The sequence below is a fragment of the Lepisma saccharinum genome, chromosome 26 (genome assembly GCF_977018435.1).
Source record: "Lepisma saccharinum chromosome 26, izLepSacc3.1, whole genome shotgun sequence".
Lineage (NCBI taxonomy): Eukaryota > Metazoa > Arthropoda > Insecta > Zygentoma > Lepismatidae > Lepisma > Lepisma saccharinum.
The window spans coordinates 6,556,249-6,574,866 of record NC_139254.1 but is presented as its reverse complement, the minus strand read 5'-3'; the positions used below and the strand labels follow the sequence as shown (position 1 = coordinate 6,574,866).

General features: G+C 39.5%; 1 protein-coding gene across 2 annotated transcripts in view; it reads right to left on the bottom strand.

Annotated features, from left to right (window-relative positions):
• Nucleotides 1-4,500: 4,500 nt before the first annotated feature.
• LOC145979421 (uncharacterized) overlaps nt 4,501-18,618 on the bottom strand; it is a 471,036-nt gene continuing 456,918 nt past the window's right edge. For both annotated transcript variants that reach the window (XM_083112306.1, XM_083112305.1), the window contains exon 5: nt 4,501-5,238. In XM_083112306.1, coding sequence (XP_082968432.1) covers nt 5,007-5,238 — 232 coding nt within the window. In that variant the 3' untranslated portion in view covers nt 4,501-5,006. The remainder of the gene's footprint in view (nt 5,239-18,618) is intronic.

Here is an 18,618-nt window from a genome sequence, read left to right as displayed (position 1 = left end):
AGAGAAGGACAGAGCTATTGGGAAAACGCATGTATTAGAGAGAGAGGGAAGTACTCCATTTACTTCCATACTGACTTTTAAGGTTGAGACACACTATATAAGCCCAGTAGTTCATGAACAACAGTATTTTGTCTGTGGTAGTGGGCCTTCAAATATGCTTCGTGAAGTGAAAGATGCAGAGAAATTGAAATTAAAGTGAACATAGTCATGATCTCTATGTTAAAATGTAATTTAGTCTATCCTACCAACACAAGAAAAGGAATAGATGATTATGGGCTGAAATTACCAGCAGGAATTTTACACATATATTTGTACGAGTATTGTCACATTGAAATGATATTTGATATTCTATATATTCGAGCAAATCTCACTCGAGCGTGGGAGATTCGATCGAGTTTGAGCGAGCGAAAGTGGTCCAGTGCAGTACTCGAATGGTAATACAATTTTATTTATTCTGGAATTGTTTGAGTTTCTGTTTTTGAGGCCACTTTATGCACAGATAGGCTAATCAAGAAGGACCTACAGTTTAAAGTGGGATCCAAACCACTTGTGCCTTCACCAGGTATTGAACCTGGGACCACTTGATTACAAGGCGACGACGCTACCACAAAGCAGTGACGTAATACCATCTGTACCAGATGCCGCCGTAATCTCTGTTAGCAGCAGTCCTTCGAAATTAAGATGAAAAACTATTCAATTTGCAATGTGGAAATGCAAAACACCACTTGTGCAATATTAAAGCCATGTTCACCGCCATTTGCAACAACATTTACAGTTAATCCACCATGAGTATAATGATTAAGATGAAACTTGGTCAACAAATGTGTGCATAAAATTTACTGTTCTGTGTTTAAAAAATAACAGGATTCAAAATTAATTTATTACGGACTACCAATGTTCCTTCATCAATTTTCATCATATCATCATTTATCTTCATCTTTGCAATTTGTCAAAAGTGGCAGAAAAGCGAATTAAGACAACCAAATCAATCAATCAACCAAAGCTGTGGCTGAGAGGTTAATGCAGTGCACTGCGACACCAAGGGTCCCAGATTCGAATCCTGGCTTGGGCATTGGTGTTCTTCGTGAGTGTCCCTTCATTATATCATCGCTCATCCTCATGATTAAACAAAAGTGATATAAAAGCAAAGCTGGATATACCCAATTAATCAATAATTTCATTTTCATATTAATAATAATCTCTTTATTATATTGTATATAAAACAAAACAGAAAACATGAATTAACTCTTTTATCTGTTCATGTAAGTACGAACGACGTGTAGAAATATTACACACTATAATTTACATCCTCTTCGTGTATGTTTGTTACTCCACAGAGCATAACATATTTTCAACGAGCATTTTTTGTACATTAACTGCTACACATCTCTTTTTGACAAATATATAAAAAGTAGCAATTTTTAAATACAATTTAGGATTGTGCAAAAATAAAACACACAATGAAGGGTAAAACATAACACACACTCAAACTCTTGGCATGAAACAGAATACGCACACGAAGCTATTTGCCATAGACGTTACACCAATTTGCCATTAAAGGAGAGAAGACATGGCACTTAATGCCTCTGGTATACGAATTAACAAAGTGAAGTAGGGTGATAGTCTTCCATATTTTCTCTACTATTATGCACAACAGTTGAATTTTACCAAGCAAAACAAGTTTTCTTTCACACTAATGTAAATTTTTATTGACATTTTTCACGTTCAATCTGATTGAGATGTCTGGTGGTAAGACAGCCAGCCATGTTATGTTGCTGACCTCTGGATAAAGGATGGATATATTTAACTGCCTTGCTAACGTCACATGGAAAAACTTAAAATTGCAGTAACCTTTAGTTCTTTGTCAACCCAGACTTGACTGCACTGTGAAAAACTGGTCCTGAACATGATTCAGTTGCCATTGAAACAGCATGATCCAAGAAAATCTACGATTGAAATCCGTTGAACAATGACCTTATTGGAAATTTTGAGAGGTTAAAATTGTACACAATCGTAGAAAAAGTTGACAATTTCACATTTTACCTAAAGGTAGCAATGTGTACAGCAAGAAAAAGAAACAAAGATGATAATTTTCTATACAAAGGAAGATGTACACTGGAAACTAAAAAAAAAAAGTAATTATTTCTTGGTATTGTAAATGTAACATGAGACACCAGAGAAACTATGTGATCATAATGACGTGAAATAATTTCATGAAATACAGGGTGTATCTAAATTCCCATTACAGACTTTGAGGGTTTATAGTGGAGACCAAAACGTTTAAGTTTTGCATAGGAACAAGCAAAAAACCACCATAAATTTGGGCACAATTGGATAGGTCATGGTGGCCCAAATCCTTGGCCTGCACATTCGTCGGACTTGACTCCGCTCAATTATTTCCTGTGTGATCGCATGAAGAGGCTGATTTATGAGACCCCATTGAAATCGGTGGAGGAGCTGCTGGTGCGGGTTATGGCAGCAGCGGATATTGGGCTAGCAGATGTTTGTGATCGTTTGTACCAGAACATGATACGTAGGTACGGTGTTTGTGTTGGAAGTCAATGGTCGCCACATCAAGCCCTTCTTGTAAGCTAACGCTGCAGCTATGCAAAAACAACATACAGTAAGCAGCAGAAGTGAGAGAGTTCAACGTGTGTTGTGGTGGTGTTTTACTTGTAGCAGGGAAATGGTACGTTTCCAGACGTGGGTTCCTATGCAAAACTTAACCGTTTTGGTTCCCACTACAAGCCCTCAATGTCTGTGATGGGAATTTAGATACACCCTGTATATTTAACAGTAATTTATCACATAATACAGTGCTGTAGACATATACACATTCTATGTTGTATTATTACGTTGAAATAGATACAGACAAGAATGTACCACCACTTCCCCTTTTCTTACAAGTCACAACCACGATTTTACATTTGCCACTTTGATTTCTCTTCATCAAGGAGTAGAAATAAAAAGCATTTTCTATCTTGATGCATTTTTTGAATCAATTTTAATAGCATGTCCTCAGATTGATGAACAGTCTGTCTTTAAAGGCTTTATTTAGAACTGTTCCTAAATAGAAATTCTTGAATGTTAACCATGAATTCGAGAAGAAACATGGCATGTGCTGCGACATCACTTCCTGTAAGCATGAAATTCAATGTGTTTGTGGTTCATTTGAATGTATACAGACAACTACTTTACTTAGGTTAACAAGCACTCACTCTGAAAAATATTCAGCTTTTGGCAACACTGCCACAGTGCAGGCTGAGGTAATGCGTCAGGGAAAAATTGAAAAAAAATAATCTAGTACCGAATTCATGGTTCTAACAAGGGAAGAAGTTGTACCAGGATTTTTTCTGTATTCATGGAAGTTTTCTGTTTAATGCCACTGTTCAAGTTGCCATCGGTACTTCAAAAAATGTTTTCTGAGCAATATGTGATTTACCTACAACAGGGATGTCTCAACATCATAATACAAGGTGCATTCAATTAATACCCGGAAAAGCCGTATAAAAAATCTAAAGTATGACCGTGATTGTTATATGTTATTTTGTGAAGGCATCTGTAAGCTATTCATAGCTGGGGCTGGCACGCCTGCCTTGTGCACGGGATGCTGGGAAACATTTACACAAGGTGACGGCACCCTTACATGAGTGCTCCAAGCTGGAGCAGCGAAATGTCGTGAGATTTTTGTTGAGTGAAGCCGTGAAACCTATAGAAATTCATCGCCGCATGACAGTTCAGTACGGTGACAACTGTATGAGTCGATCACAAGTGCACGAGTGGACTGAGAAGTTCAAACAGGGCCAGTGTTGAAGATTTTCCACATCCGGGTCGCTCTGTCATGGCAAGCAACATTACATTGCTCAAGTGGAGGACTAGATACGGGAGAACAGGCGTATTACTGTCAGTGTAATTGCTTCTCATATGGAAGCATAATGTAAACAGTATCACCTACTCCAATCTTTTGTGCGAGAAACTGAAACCAGCCATTGTGCAGAGACGACGTGGTCTGGTGTCCACTGGTATGCTCTTGCTGCATGACAACACGAGACCACACACCGCCAATGTCACATTGTCTACCATCGAGGACCTAAAGTTTGAGTGCTTACCCATCCTCCATATTTGCTTGATCTTGCACCTTCCGATTTGCACACCTTTGGCCCACTGAAAGATGGACTAAGTGGATCGAGGTTCCAGAATGACGACGAAGTCCAGTCAGCGGTGCATGAGTGCTTGCACACGTGTCCAAAAGATGTTTTTCCCCTGTGGAATCAGTGCCCTTATCAAGTGCTGGCGTAGGTGCATTGAGCTAGGGGGGACTATGTTGAAACATAGTACTCTAGTTCTTTTTGGTGCTTGTAATAAATATTTGTTACAACATATTTCCGGTTATATATTGAATGAGCCTTGTATAACTATAGTGTGACTAACATGTAGCTCTTCGTTAGTTTTCAACGATAATACATTACAATAACATCTAGACTGTAAGCACTAGAACAGTTTAATTACTGAAAAATGTAGTGTAAAGTCAGCAGCAATTAAATTAGGACACCTAGATCCTGAAATACTTGCTACCCTACAAGGTGTTATGTGTGTTGCCTAACTTTACGGCAAAAAGTGGATTTTAAAAGCAAATTTCCAATGGCAAGTTCTTTACCTCCGTACAGTTGGGCAACATGCATAATGCCTTGCAGGGTAGCGCGTACTTCAGTATCTAAGTGTGTCATTTTTATTGCTCGTGACTGTACATATGTTTACCAGTTCCCACACCAAATTTGCAGAGGTTCATGATGTCAGAATATTAGAGTAAAAAATTGTTTTTACGAAAGTTTCTTCTTTTTCTTGCCATGCAAAACAAATTGACAACACAGAGTACAGCCATATCAAAGTACATCCATCTTGTTACACATCTCAATAAACACTGGAACTTTTTTTATTAAAACTTTGGTGTTTCAATGTTCCACATTGAAGTAACATCTAGGTTGTTTTTCCACTTGTTCATCACGTCACTGTACAGTACTTAGAAGGTAAGAAGCGAAGAGGACGAGTACCCAGAGGCCTCTTAGTGCCACGGAGCGTCCCGATGAGCATGGGTTGTCGTCGTTGGCAGCGCACTCCGATTCGTAGGTACGCACGCTGGACAAGGTGTCCGCTAAACTCTGAAGGAACCTGGCCGCGTCGTGGTGACACTTCAGGACACTCGTCTCGTAGACGCACGTCAGAAGTTTATGTTTAGCACTGAAAAGACACAAACAAACTTTCACAATGTAAATATCTACACTGAACATTTGGGAACTTTCCACAAACTACCATTCCATTTGAACACATTATAGGATGATACCAACACGAGACAAGACTTTACGTGGATGAAGAAGCCTGTATCTTTCGCAAACTAGAGTCGTTTTCACGTTCAGAAGACACAATGGGCTCTTATGGACAATGCTTTTCTTATGGGAAAATACGACGCGCTGTTGTGAAATTTCTCGATTTACAAATTTAGTTTACGTAAAATCGGTACCTGCAGTTTTGCAGGAAATTTTGTAGAGAATACGATGGTGTACACAAAAAGCTGGTAACTTGCTTACATATTTTTAGATAAATTAAAAACGCAAATTTTCTGTGAAAACAAAATTTTTACATTGTTTTCATTCCTAACGTTGAAACATGCCGTAAAATTGAAGCATTCATTATGAAAAAAATTGACACTATTTTTTAATTGTCATAGGTGATGGTGGTGCTCAGAATTTATCAATACTTTAAAGCATATTCGCATTAAAAAATATTCAAATAAAGTATGTGGAGATTTTTTATATTCGTGCAGTAGAAAATGTCGTCGCTGGCCATTTTTTGTTCTGTAATTCCAAGTAAAAACTTCCAGCAACAAAGTTGTGAAGAAAATAATGAAATTATTTTTTATAACCACTCAAAGGTTCAAAGAAATATTACTTCCATGTATTTGGAGTTTCTTTTTAAGCCGCACCGCGCGCGAAGTAAGGGGACGTTGTCTGGCCATCTTGAGCCGATTCACCGCAGTATTCCGGCTAATCACCACCACGTTTTCGAGTTACTTTATTTCCATTCAGTAAAAATATTACCTTCATGCAGTTTGTTATAATAGAATTGCAATTACTTTAATTTAATAATTGGCAATTATTTCCAACGCTGCTGTTGTGAGCAACATTAGTGCTGTCGCAAATACACGTTGTTTTTGTTTACATTACTGTCGACATTAATACTGAAATGAAGATCACCTTTCAGTTTCCAACGTACACATAAATCCATAGGCAATAATGAATTTATATATATATGTAACACATTACCATATCTCAATGTTATTCTATGAAATAATTACAGAGAAAGGCGAATGAATATTAAATGTGCCTGTGTATTAAATTAAATCTAATGGGAAAATGACATGCTAATGAACTGTAATGTTCACAGTATAATATTAATATTAATAATTACATATAATTATCATTATATATACAAAATATGTAACACCTTCATTGTGAAGGAAGCTCGTCATTTCCCTGCGACATGAGCTAGCGCTGTATTGGCAACACTGTGCGGTTTCTCCATAAGCGCCGTTGTGTCTTCTGAACGTGAAAACGACTCTAGTCTTGTTCCGTAAGGGTCTCGAAGATCAAGTCTCAGTCTTGTCTCTAAATACATAGCATATTCAACATACACAGAATGTAAGCACCAGGCGCGGTTGGCTGTATAGCGCAAATGTGCAGTGAACCCCCAGTAATATACAAAATAAACAATAACTGAGAAGTTCATAAGCGTAGAGTGGCAAATTCTCTTAGTGAGAAGGAGAAACCGCGGGCCAGAGCCACTCAGCTCCCCTCTAGTTCCGTTTCGTGCAAAGTCTCCGCTGAACCTCCGCAAGCCAACCCCTACCATGCTAAAAGCTTAGGACGGCTAGCAGAAGCTCGACGCGTACATATGGCGAAAATACATGCAGTCTGAGACTGGAGGAAGGCCGTCTCGTCAAAACGGACATGCGCAGTTCGTAGGATCACCAGCGAGCTGGAGTCAACCACGCTCTTCTCTCTTCCAGTGTTGCACTGTGTGTTTCAATTTGAATTCATTTGGCATTCTCTTTGTATTATTTATATTTTACAAGACTTATTAGATTAATGAAGAGGGTGTAATATAAATGTAGAGGTGACCCCAAACGAAAGCTAGATGTAAAGATGATGGGACAAATAAGATAAATATGATAGAAAACAACTTGCCTACACATTCAGAGTTTTCATCTTTAAGATGGAAACACTTCAGGTGGAAGGAGCCGAAAAGTCAAAAATAGCGCGAGGGCGAGGGGTTGCTTATCGGACAAGACTTAAACAACCTTTTGGTTTTCTTACGTCAGACTAAATGCTTTCGTTGACCTGTTAGGCTTTTTAGGTTTAATTGTCTTAGAATATATACACTCAATTTTCGGGGCTTACCGTGCTTGACCAAAAATGTAATATTTGCTATTTATTCAAGCCTAACCTAACAATAAAGGCATTTCGCACTTACGTCAGAAGACGACCAAAACGTTGTTTGGGTTTCGTGCGATCAGTTATACTCTAGCGCGAGAGGGTGTTCGAAGGGACGCGCGCATTTAACTTTGTTACGTGTCATTGTCTCCATACTTGTTAGTTTGTTTTGAAGTGCATGGCTGGTGATTGAAATATATATGGCATGGTGATACGTTGAGTGAAGTGAGGTGGATTGTGTATTGGAAGGAGTGTAGTTGTTGCTGTGCGAGAAGTTAACATATTGCATAAAATAGAATCTAATCGCTTTGATTTAGCGATATACTTTCGAATAGTTATATAATTGATTGATTGATTGATGAATGATGAAATTGATGAATGGACATTCACAAACAACCAAGTCCGACCGGGATTCGAACCCGGGACCCTTGGCGTCGCGTATAGTTATATAAGAATTATCTTGTAATCAAGGGGTCTTGGGTTCGATTACTGATACATACTCATTTTAGCAGGCAGAGATTTGTATTTTTTAACTGTAGGTTCAGAATCCAGTTCCAATAATATAGTCTATTTGACAGTGGTGGGACCAGAAAAGAGTTGGCAAGAGTGGAAGAGGCAAAATTGAGGCGAGAATATTTTCTGAATTCTGAGATACCCCTAAATACAATACCATACGAAAATCTTACATTAAAATGATCGCCCCCTACACACACACTCCTTGGTGCTGTCACTGTTATCTGAACATAAAGCAAATTAACTTTGTCAGTAATCTACCGGCCAAAATTTGATAATTTTCCCAGTACTATCTCTACGAACAAAAGCGTGTAGTGTCTCAAAAGGTTTAGATAATTCCACTTTGCATAATTTTGGTGAACCCCCAGGAAAATTATGCACGAGCCGCGCCTGGTAAGCACCCACTTCACATGCCTAGAAGCAGGGTATGATATTGTTCTAGACTGGTGGGGGGTGGAAGATCTTAATTTACACACACATACAGATATACATGTACATAATACTAAATATTTAAATATATATTATTAAATATATGTAAGTAAATTCATTCGTTACTTTTACATATATGATATATTTCTAATTAGCAAACTAATTCCTTTACTACTGGTTTAAAAATATCAATAAATTCCAAAATTGTTGAAATTGTTTTATTATGTTTCAAATTTTGGCTTTTTATTCATGTAAATCAATTAGTTTTAACTTGTTTTGCATTGTTGTTTTACTTTTATTGTGCATATTTTGTTATTGGCGTAGATCTGTTAATAGTCTCTTGAAAGAAGGTGAGAAAGAGCATGCAAGACAAACACACACAGAGATAGACACAATTCTTCGTTCTTTCTACGTATTGTTGATAACTTCTTAGTAAAGTGCATGTGAAGTTAAGACTAATTGCTTATCTTCGTTCTTGTAACAAAAACTCGCTCCCGGAAATTTTTGGTGGGGGGAAAATCCCCCGTCCCCCCAGGATTTTGTACCCTGCTTAGAAGCCTTTAGGACAAACAGCCTTTGCTTAATCACTTGCCTCCAAGGTCCTCCCGAATAAGCAGTGGTCGCCTTGTTCGATACTCAGTGGAGGCACATAAGGTTCGGATCCAACTTTAAACTGTAGGTTCAGTCCCGATCAGCCTATCTGCATAAAATGGACTTGAACCAAAAACCCCAAAAAGTTCTGTTTGCCTCCTATCGGCGCTATGTAGCCCTGAAAAGAAATTCCAGTATTTTATCCTGAATATATGCAACCAGGTACATTTTCCCAGCAATGGTTTAAATTGCAATAACAATGAGCAAGATATTTTCATATTTGTTCCGACTTCTAGAACAAGACGAGGTCTGGATGTGTACCTTTCTCGTCTAGAATTTCGAGACGAGCCGGACACTTAACTCGTCTTGGCACCAACCATAGGTAAATTATGTTGCGTTATTCATCAGACTTGTGTTTTAGGCATAACATGTACAGTCGGATGCACAAATATTATCAGGAAAATGAACCACCGATGCTGGTGGACTTAATGCCGGTCTTTTGTTTCGATTCTGGAACTTTTCATTCACTTTGGCAAACAAAGGTGAATTAGCACGGCAATGATAAATTGTGTGGTAATAGTTATGAATCCGACTGTACGTGCACGAAATGAACAAACATTGCGAAACATAGGAGGTCTTGAAAGTGACGGTGGATACTAAGGACGTTTCATCGAGGTAGCGATAGGGGCATCTCTGATGGCGCAGTGGTAGTGTCGTCGCCTTGTAACCAAGGGGTCACGGGTTCGATACCCGGTGGAGGCGCATAGTGGTTCGATTTCCACTTTAAACTGTGGGTCCAGTCACAATTAGACTATCTGTACATAGTGTGGACTTACAAAAAGAATTAAAAAAACAAACGAGGTAGCGATATTCAAATCTTTGCATTTTGGCCCATAACTCGAGCAAACTCTTTCAGCTTCAGGCCAGTGATGGATCTACAAGCCGCAAAACCCCGCAGTGTGGGGGGCGGAGGCAAGGAAGCCTTTAGGGAGCCCTCAGCCATTAACATAGTAGAGGGTTCGAATATGCATATGTAAAAAAGATTACTTAGTTACTAAGGGGCAGAGAAACGAATACAATATATACACGTAAAGGTAAAGTTCCCTGTGCATGTCACCGTGCCATTAAGCCACATTAAGGGTATGTGGGGGTAAGGCCCCACATATTTTTGATGTCGACCATCTTGGAGGTGATGTGATCAGCACCACGTTGCGGCCGCCTTTACCCTCCCCCGTACCATTTTATTTGAGGCTGGGTGGCCTCACTCCGGGGGTTTTCCGCGTGGCAGTCAGGCTAGAACAAATTTGGCTAGAATTTCTAGAGAAATGCAGCGGTGAAGGTTTCTTGAACCTATCTTTCATCAGGAAAACGTTATGACTGCTTGATTGTAACAAATGCATTATCTTCCAGGTGTGAGAAAACAGTGTCATTTATATGTATCACATCACCCCGTTCCAGCGGTGGCGATTGGGTTCCAAACCTGGGGGGGAGGTGCCAAAACTAGGGGTGCAAAGACAGTTTACTTTCCCTTGGTACATAATGTTTAGTATAGTATGGGAGCAAAGGGGGGCAAACGCGCCCCCCTCGCCCCCTTCCCATTTAAAGATTTTGAGTTGAATTCAATATGGCGGACGTCCGCTTGGAACACACCAATGTGGTCCCCTCTAAGCCTAACCTATTTTTCTCATGACCATTTGTACCCAGACTAACTCCTTTATTTTTTATATGCAGTGTTAAGGGACTTTTAAATCATCCTCTAGGCCCTTATACTTAACTTTGTCAACATGAGATCAAGAATTACACACACACACATAAATTATATATATATATATATATATATATATATATATATATATATATATATATATATATTTGTGTGCAGTGGCGGCTCGTGGTGAACCAAAGTGGAGGGGTGACAGCTCACACAAATTTGCTCTACTTGTAATGTGAGTCTAATTGATTAATTTCGTATATAACAGCCAACATGATAAGAAATTGATATATTCGTCTTTACCGAATATCATGTTTTGCACGTTTGCACATATTATGATAAATTAATAATTATTTAACAGTAATGCGAAGATTACGAAAGATGGAAGAAGAAATAGAGTTCTAACAGATTTAGTTGTTTGTTTTTTAACTTAACAGAGGGGAAAATTGATAAGCACAATGACGAATATTTACGTGCATTGAACGTGAAAATCACTAGTAAAAATGTTACACAAAAAACGTTTCCTGTCCAACATGACTAATTGATATATGAAATAGGGCAGCAAAGTAAATATCTCACTGGAAAGGTGATATCTGCGTTACCAGAAGCTCAAGCTCTACAGTAAAAACTTCAAACTTACCGGAAATCTTCTTCAGACATGCTTGTTCTAGATTCAAATTCGGTCTAGGCCGGCCTAGGTTTTTTATGTTTATTTTATTCATCCAGACTTCTGGTAGAAAAACTTCGCACCAACAAGTTCTCCACATAGCTCATCGCAACAAACGCACAACTACAGCACACTACCGAAAAAGCTTCACTTTTCCATGGAAAACGAAGAAACAACAAGCAAAGAGAATCGAGTATTCTCTTTGCAACAAGTGTCAACGCTATCGTCTTCCCATGCGGTCATTTTATTGCCTCGGGGTTGCCAGACAATTTTGCCAAATTTTCAGAAATTCGTAGTACACAGGTTCCTGTAGCGGCTCTTGGTGAGTTTAGATGACTAGTTTCTAATTTATTTAACAGACGGCTTGAAAAGAAATTGTGAAACTTTGTCACACTATCAGGGTTTTTTCAAAACGTGCTAATCAAAACATGTGATTAAATCTAATTTTGTGAGTAAGACGAAGCTGTAGCCGACTTCCGTGGCTAGCATACAGCATTGCAAAGCCATGGATCCTGGGTTCGAATCCCGGCCTGGACATGGGTGTTCTTTGTGAGTGCCCTTCCATCATTTAATTATCACTTATCCTCCATCGTCGTGATTACCGAAAAGTAGCAGAAAGCGACGGTAAATAACAAATATCAAGCACCTGTCTGTACTTTTTCAGTTACCGATATTTTCTTTCCTCATTGGAAATTACATTATTTATTGCTCTATGGAATACAGAATGATTTCTTTCGACGGTTGGTAATTTTCCTTCTTGTGTTAACTTCATTGCTGCTGGCAACTCTTCATTGTTTACCGTTCTCCGGAGAGAGGGCCAGTTTCGCCTAGCAGGTTGGTTTCGGACGACAAACCCTCCGTCCTCCCAGCCACAGATCCCGCGCTTGTTATTCCCCCAGTTCCCTCGCCTCTTACCCCTCGCGGTCGCGCCTGAGAATGCTCTACGTCTCGTAAGGTGGGAGGACGGCGCCCCGCCACATTTCTCTCGAAGTTCCGTATTCCCCCGCACGGTGGCCTGCAAACTTCGCAATTGTCGCGGAAGAATGAATACAGAACCGACTAACCAACGATCTATAAGCAACGGAATATTTGTAATTCAGACAATGTAAAAGATAATATATAAATGTTAAAGTAATGTTTGTGCACTTGTGATTACACACGGCAGTGCGGCGTCCGTATCGTCCTTATGAGCGGCCGCCCCTGTTTGTGTGTGTGTGTGTGTAAAGGTAGAGGGGGCCTTTGGTAGATCCGGCACTGCTTCAGGCTCTTGCTTTTCTGCCTCCTTAGGGTATGGTGACGATGGAGATGAGTCCGACAGTCGCACGAGTTTAACGCGTTGAACAAGTTATGGCCATTGGTCGTTCCGTAAGTCCTGGTGTGAACTTGGTGAAGTTCGTTATAGCGTTCCGTAAGTCGATTTTCGTAAAACGAACTGACCGGGAGGCTGGTTTGTTCAGTTAAAATCATCTGCTATTTGCAGACAATCCATGTGCACGATATCTTCAAACTGCACTAGTTCGGAAAATTCAATTTAATTTGAAGAGGGAGAGAGATAAAGGCGAACGAACTCAACGGCGAAAGAAACAGTAGGCGAATTGTCCACCACCATTTTTATTCGGTCTGTATTACACAATGTGATGACAATGAATTGAAATAATGACGTCAATAAGCAGAGAACAATGTCTGCTTCGAACCAACATAGTTTCATTCCTTAACAAAACACAGGATATTAAAAAGGAATGAAAATTGTGGTGGGCAATTTGCCTACCATTATCTTTGCCATTGACTACAAGATGAGTGTGCCTTAATTCTTAAAATGTGATTAAAATAAGTAACAATATCCGCAGTAGAGTTTATTTTCTGCCACAAGGAGAGGCCTTCCGCTGGATGACTGTGGAAACTTTCTATAATCTAAACGCTGTGCCTGCGCTTTCGCCTATACCTAGAGCGTTCCTTAAGTACGTAAAGTAACTGATTTCACCAGGTTCACGAGGCCAGTTATCTTCGTTGGATTCGTTCGTTTCGTAACATTCGTTTACGCAGTTGTATGTTTTTTTTATTGGTGGCGGCTGATATTGATCATACTTTTCAATTTTCACCCCCACCCCTTTCAACATGAACCCTCCAAGAATACATTTCCGACAAAATTTATACAGATTAAAAATGGATCATTTTTCCGGTGTATGGAAACTATTGTCATCGTCTTTTTAAAAATGTATAAGAATCTACTTATTCGAGAAATTTACTGTATCCCATCTTCTTTCGCCATTTCTACCGAACTACAGTCTTCAATCAACCCTACATGTACCGAAAACACATCTAAGGTCACGTTAAAACGTTAGCATAAAGTTTAGAAGAACGCAGTGCGCATAAAAACCTTCCCACGATCGTTCCACTTGCCCGAGGAGACAAAATACAGCGTAATAAATTTCCGAAGCGAAAGAACTCCTTTCAACTTTCCCCCAAATGCTTCGTTCTTGCGCTTTCTACCACGAAACTGCAAGAAGCCCCACTGGCTCACTGTGTATCCGATTTGCAGTCCATAAACATGACGCCTTTATAGTCTCCGCAGCTAGTTTATAAGACCTTAACAACGGAGGGAAATTGTTTTGTTGAGGGAACGTATCAAGCAGGGTCGAGTTTCTTGTCTTGTTTTAGATCCTCCCACCAGATGGGGTGAGGGAGCTACATTCCTAGAAATAACAACTCTTGTTTTGATCGACTTGCACATATCCGATTATGCAACATTTTCTTGTCTGTAATGTGGTAAGAGTTGAGTTCGAAGATTTATTGATAGGTCTTGTGATATAAATGTGAGCAGGGGTGTCTGTCAACCGAAAATAATGGCCTGAACAATATCGTCGTGACCAGCAATAGCTACTCTTAGGATTTTGCAATTTCCTTAGCTACTGATCGCCTCATATAAAGCATATATTCACGTACCCGACTGTTTTAAAGGAAAACTGGGCCAATAGGGAGATATAATCTCAGCTCGAGAGCCCGAAGAACTAAGCTGCTGACAACACGTGGGATAAAAGAGAAACATTAAATGGAAAATAGTCATGGACAATTTGCCGAGCATTAATTGTGCATCCTACTGCACTAGCAAATTGGCCATGGGATCCGTGAGTATCATCGTGCAAATTGTCCATCACCATGTTCGTGCAAAGAAAACTCAAAACAAGCTGTTGACAACTTCTGCAACCAGCATACATAAAAGCCATCGCCTAAAACCACATGGTAAGATAAAATTAATGAAAATAGTCATGGACAATTTGCATGGTAATACTCATGAATCCCACTGTACGCTGATGTCGAGGTTGTCCGCAGCTTCTTTCTTTCAATCTTGAGCCTCTTATTGCGACAAACAAAGAGAATAAACACGGTGATGGACAATTTGATTGGTAATACGCATGCATCCCACTGTACAATTTCATTCCTTGATAACACGTTCGATGCAATAGTAATGGTCAATTTGCCTGGCTACAGCAACACTTCACATCTAAACTCATAACCGTTATTTCGAATGGGAACGATAGGTTTGTATTTTAATAATGCACAAGTGTTTGCAACAATGGGAGTACAATGGGATCCATGAATATTATCGTGCAAATTGTCCATCACCATGTTTGCGCACTTTAATTTACCCAATAAGAGCTTCAAGAATTCAACGAAAACTTAAAACAAGCTGCAGACAACTTCTGCACCAGCATACATAAAAATCCATCGCTTACAAACACATGCGATGGAAGAAGAAATTTAATGAAAATAGTCATTGACAATTTGCACGGTAATACTCATGGATTCCACTGTACGATTGCAATCACCTCACCTGGATCTCAATTAATAGACTAACCTTGGGGAACGTGCACAGGGAAATTGCGTAACGGACCGATGAGGCGACGAACCGTGCTTTTTATTTCCCCTCACCTTGTTTGTTTTTCCTCAGTAAAACAATGTTGCTTTTACCTCGGTTTACACTGTGTAATGGCAAGGGACGCAACACGGCGTTATTTTGTGCCTTTGTTTGCTATTTTACATCGTCCTCTACCGCTGGACAAATTTCACTAACGGACAGGACAGACTGACGCATGAACATGTCGGATTTACGCCATTGAATATTTTATCTGCCCTTTACATACAAATACATTTGCTTTCAGACATAATAAACATGTAGACCTGTATTTGTTTGTGTTTGGCGTATGGCTTAATCGCTACGATGAGAGTGAATGTCGATTAGGCTAAGGTCACACTGGATGAGATTTTACACTATAATAATTTTAAAAAATCCAAATCTCCGTTCACCCTATCCAATAATATTTTCAATAAATGGTTTCCCAACAGTAACATTTCGCCGGTCTTTTCTATACATTCTGCACATCAAACTCTTATTAGCACATTGATGATTTTCCTGACAGGGGGGGGGGCACAGGAGGGGGATTATGGCGCAGGTTTGGCCATCGAGGTTTTTTGGGGGCATTTTTTCACTTCAAATAATATAAAATTCAACACTTATATCTTTTTCCAAAATATATGTAAAAATTTCACACCTTAAATGTACCATATTTAATCCATTAGATGAAGAAAAGAAAGTGTTTAAGGGTATTATCGAAGGGGGAGGGGGAGAAATATCTTACATATTAGGCCTTAATTGACACGTGGGTTCTGGGGGGATTCTGAATTAAACTTTGGGTGAAACAGTATCCAACTCTAGGTCTTAGATTATTGCGGGTATTTTAGTTAGATGGGAATTGAGCTTTAAATTGAAGGGGTATCCAATTATTGTGTATTACTATTGGAAGCAATATCCAGTCTTCAATATCAACAGTAAGTCCAAAATTGGCCTGGAAACTTTGGTGGTAGGATTGAGTATTAAATTTAAAAGGGGAGATAGAAAGCTCTAATCTTAGATTGTCAAGGGATTTCTGCAGTGGAGAGAGAGTTCGAGTTAGTTTGAGTTGCTGTTTTAAGTCCACTTTATGTACAGTAAGGATAATCGGGACTGGACCTACAGTTTAATGTGGGATCCGAACCACTTGTGCCTCCACCGGGTATCGAACCCGGGACCCCTTGATTACAAGGCAATGACGATACCACTGCGCCATGGGGAGGCCCGAGAGAGAGTTCGAAAATTAAAGTTTGGATACTGTATATAGCGATATGGCATCCACACGTTTTCGACCCCGAACGTGCCAAAAGAGAAGCTGGAAAAGACAAAATATCTCGGGATCTTAAGAAAGTATTGACATCCCATTAAATTAATATTCTTGAAAGCCTGCAAAGAAATGGACGTAAAAATTTTCTTGCTCGCTTCGATCGCAATGATGTGTTGCTAGGATGCGTGTTTGCAGCTTTAATGAGGTGAATGTGAAGTTTATATACTATAGCTATATGACAATACAAGCTATATTCTCAATTATGATGAACGATTTTAGGGGTGGTCTTGAGTGATAGGCACCCCTGTTTAGGGAATAAGGACAGATGAAGTATGGTGTTCTGTAAAGCTAAGGAAAAGGTTACTTTCGGTAGACACGCTGTCGTAATTAAATACGTTGTGGGGATTACGATATGGTTTGAGGGCGCGAATGATATGATTTGTGGGGGACGCATGACATTTATTTTGGGGGAATGCGCCATTGGCCTTGGGGGGGATGGGCATCCCTGTCTCCTGATGTAATGTGGCTAGTGGCGTGTCCGGGATTATGTACATTTTTGCTAGTAGTCAATCCTCATTTTGCCATATTTTCCTGCCTTTGACGTTCTTTTTTAGTAACATTGGATCAAATTGATCCCCCTCCCCCCCGGAGGAAACGCCACTACATCTCCAGAACGTCCGACGCAGGATCCAAATTACGTGATTAGATGAAGCATATAAGAAACAAAGGAACGGCCATGCCATGCTTCATCTTTGTGATTAATCAGTGTAAGAAGAAAAGCGAAGTTAAACAAAGCAAATAAATCGAAAACTTTATATACATTAATGAATTTGTGATCTTAAAATTAAATATTAATAAATAAATTATGGCATAAACATAAAGAGATAGGCTTGTTGCCAAATCTAAAATTAGGTTTCAATTAGTTGTCAACCACTGGATGTAATAACATCTTGTAGTTTCCTCAGGTCAGCGTCATTGAATGATTTCCATTGACATGTTGCGTTTTGAGTAACGAAAATTCTACTACAATATTTGTTAAATGATTAGATTGATTTAGTTTATTTTACTTCGCCTTTCTGCAACTTTTGGCTAATCGTGACGATGAGGATGAGTGACGATATGATGAAATTGACGCAGGGACACTCACAAATAACATCCATGCCCAGGCCGGGAATCGAACCCGGGACTCCTGGCGTCATAGCGCGCTGCAGGTCGGCATTTGTTAATGACAATTGCTACATACCTAAAATGACAGATTTCAGGAGAAGCTCTCGTGCTCTGGTATAATTGTTGAAAGGGCCCGGTACCGGCCCGCGGTCCGGAGGTTGAGAAACACTATACTATCATACCCAATTTAATGTTCAGTTTAGTAAGGGGAGTATACTAATGGTAATGTACTATAGTATGAATATAACGAGATATAATAATAATAATATTATTATCTGGTATGAATATAAATTATCTCTCATATGTCTCTCCCGAATTTAAAATTATATATATACGCGCGCGCGGGTACGTAAGTACATGCTTACATACATACTTCAAATACAGGGGTGGATAGTTGGTGTTTTGTAGCTTCCGGTACCCCTTTCACGAAGGAATTGTTCGCCAGTTGGCGTAAATGTGTTTGCGTTACATCACACTCCCCTTCATTTATGGACTCTTGGCTAAACTGTCAAGCTTAATTTACGCGAAGAACTCTGTTTTGCTGGGCAAAGAAGCACTTGACCTTGATATCGACACTCGCTACCAGCTAGCTACAGGATCAGTGAAATAGGAAGTGATACGTATTAAGGCACAATTGTTCAGATATTCAAGGAACGCGGCTGGATGACGTACACAAGTTTCTGTAGTTTAATAATATCGCTATGCGAACAGTTCTATTCATTGAACTTCCAAACTGAACACAGAAGTTCTAGAATTGAAATTCGTGTGGAATATGTACGTTTCAAACATAATCTTTCGCACAAAAAGTGTCTACCGGATCCACCTCTACAGACTCTACATTCAGTGTGCAAGGTTTGTGCATTCACCGCTGTGGGGCGTTGCTGTTGTCTAACGCGA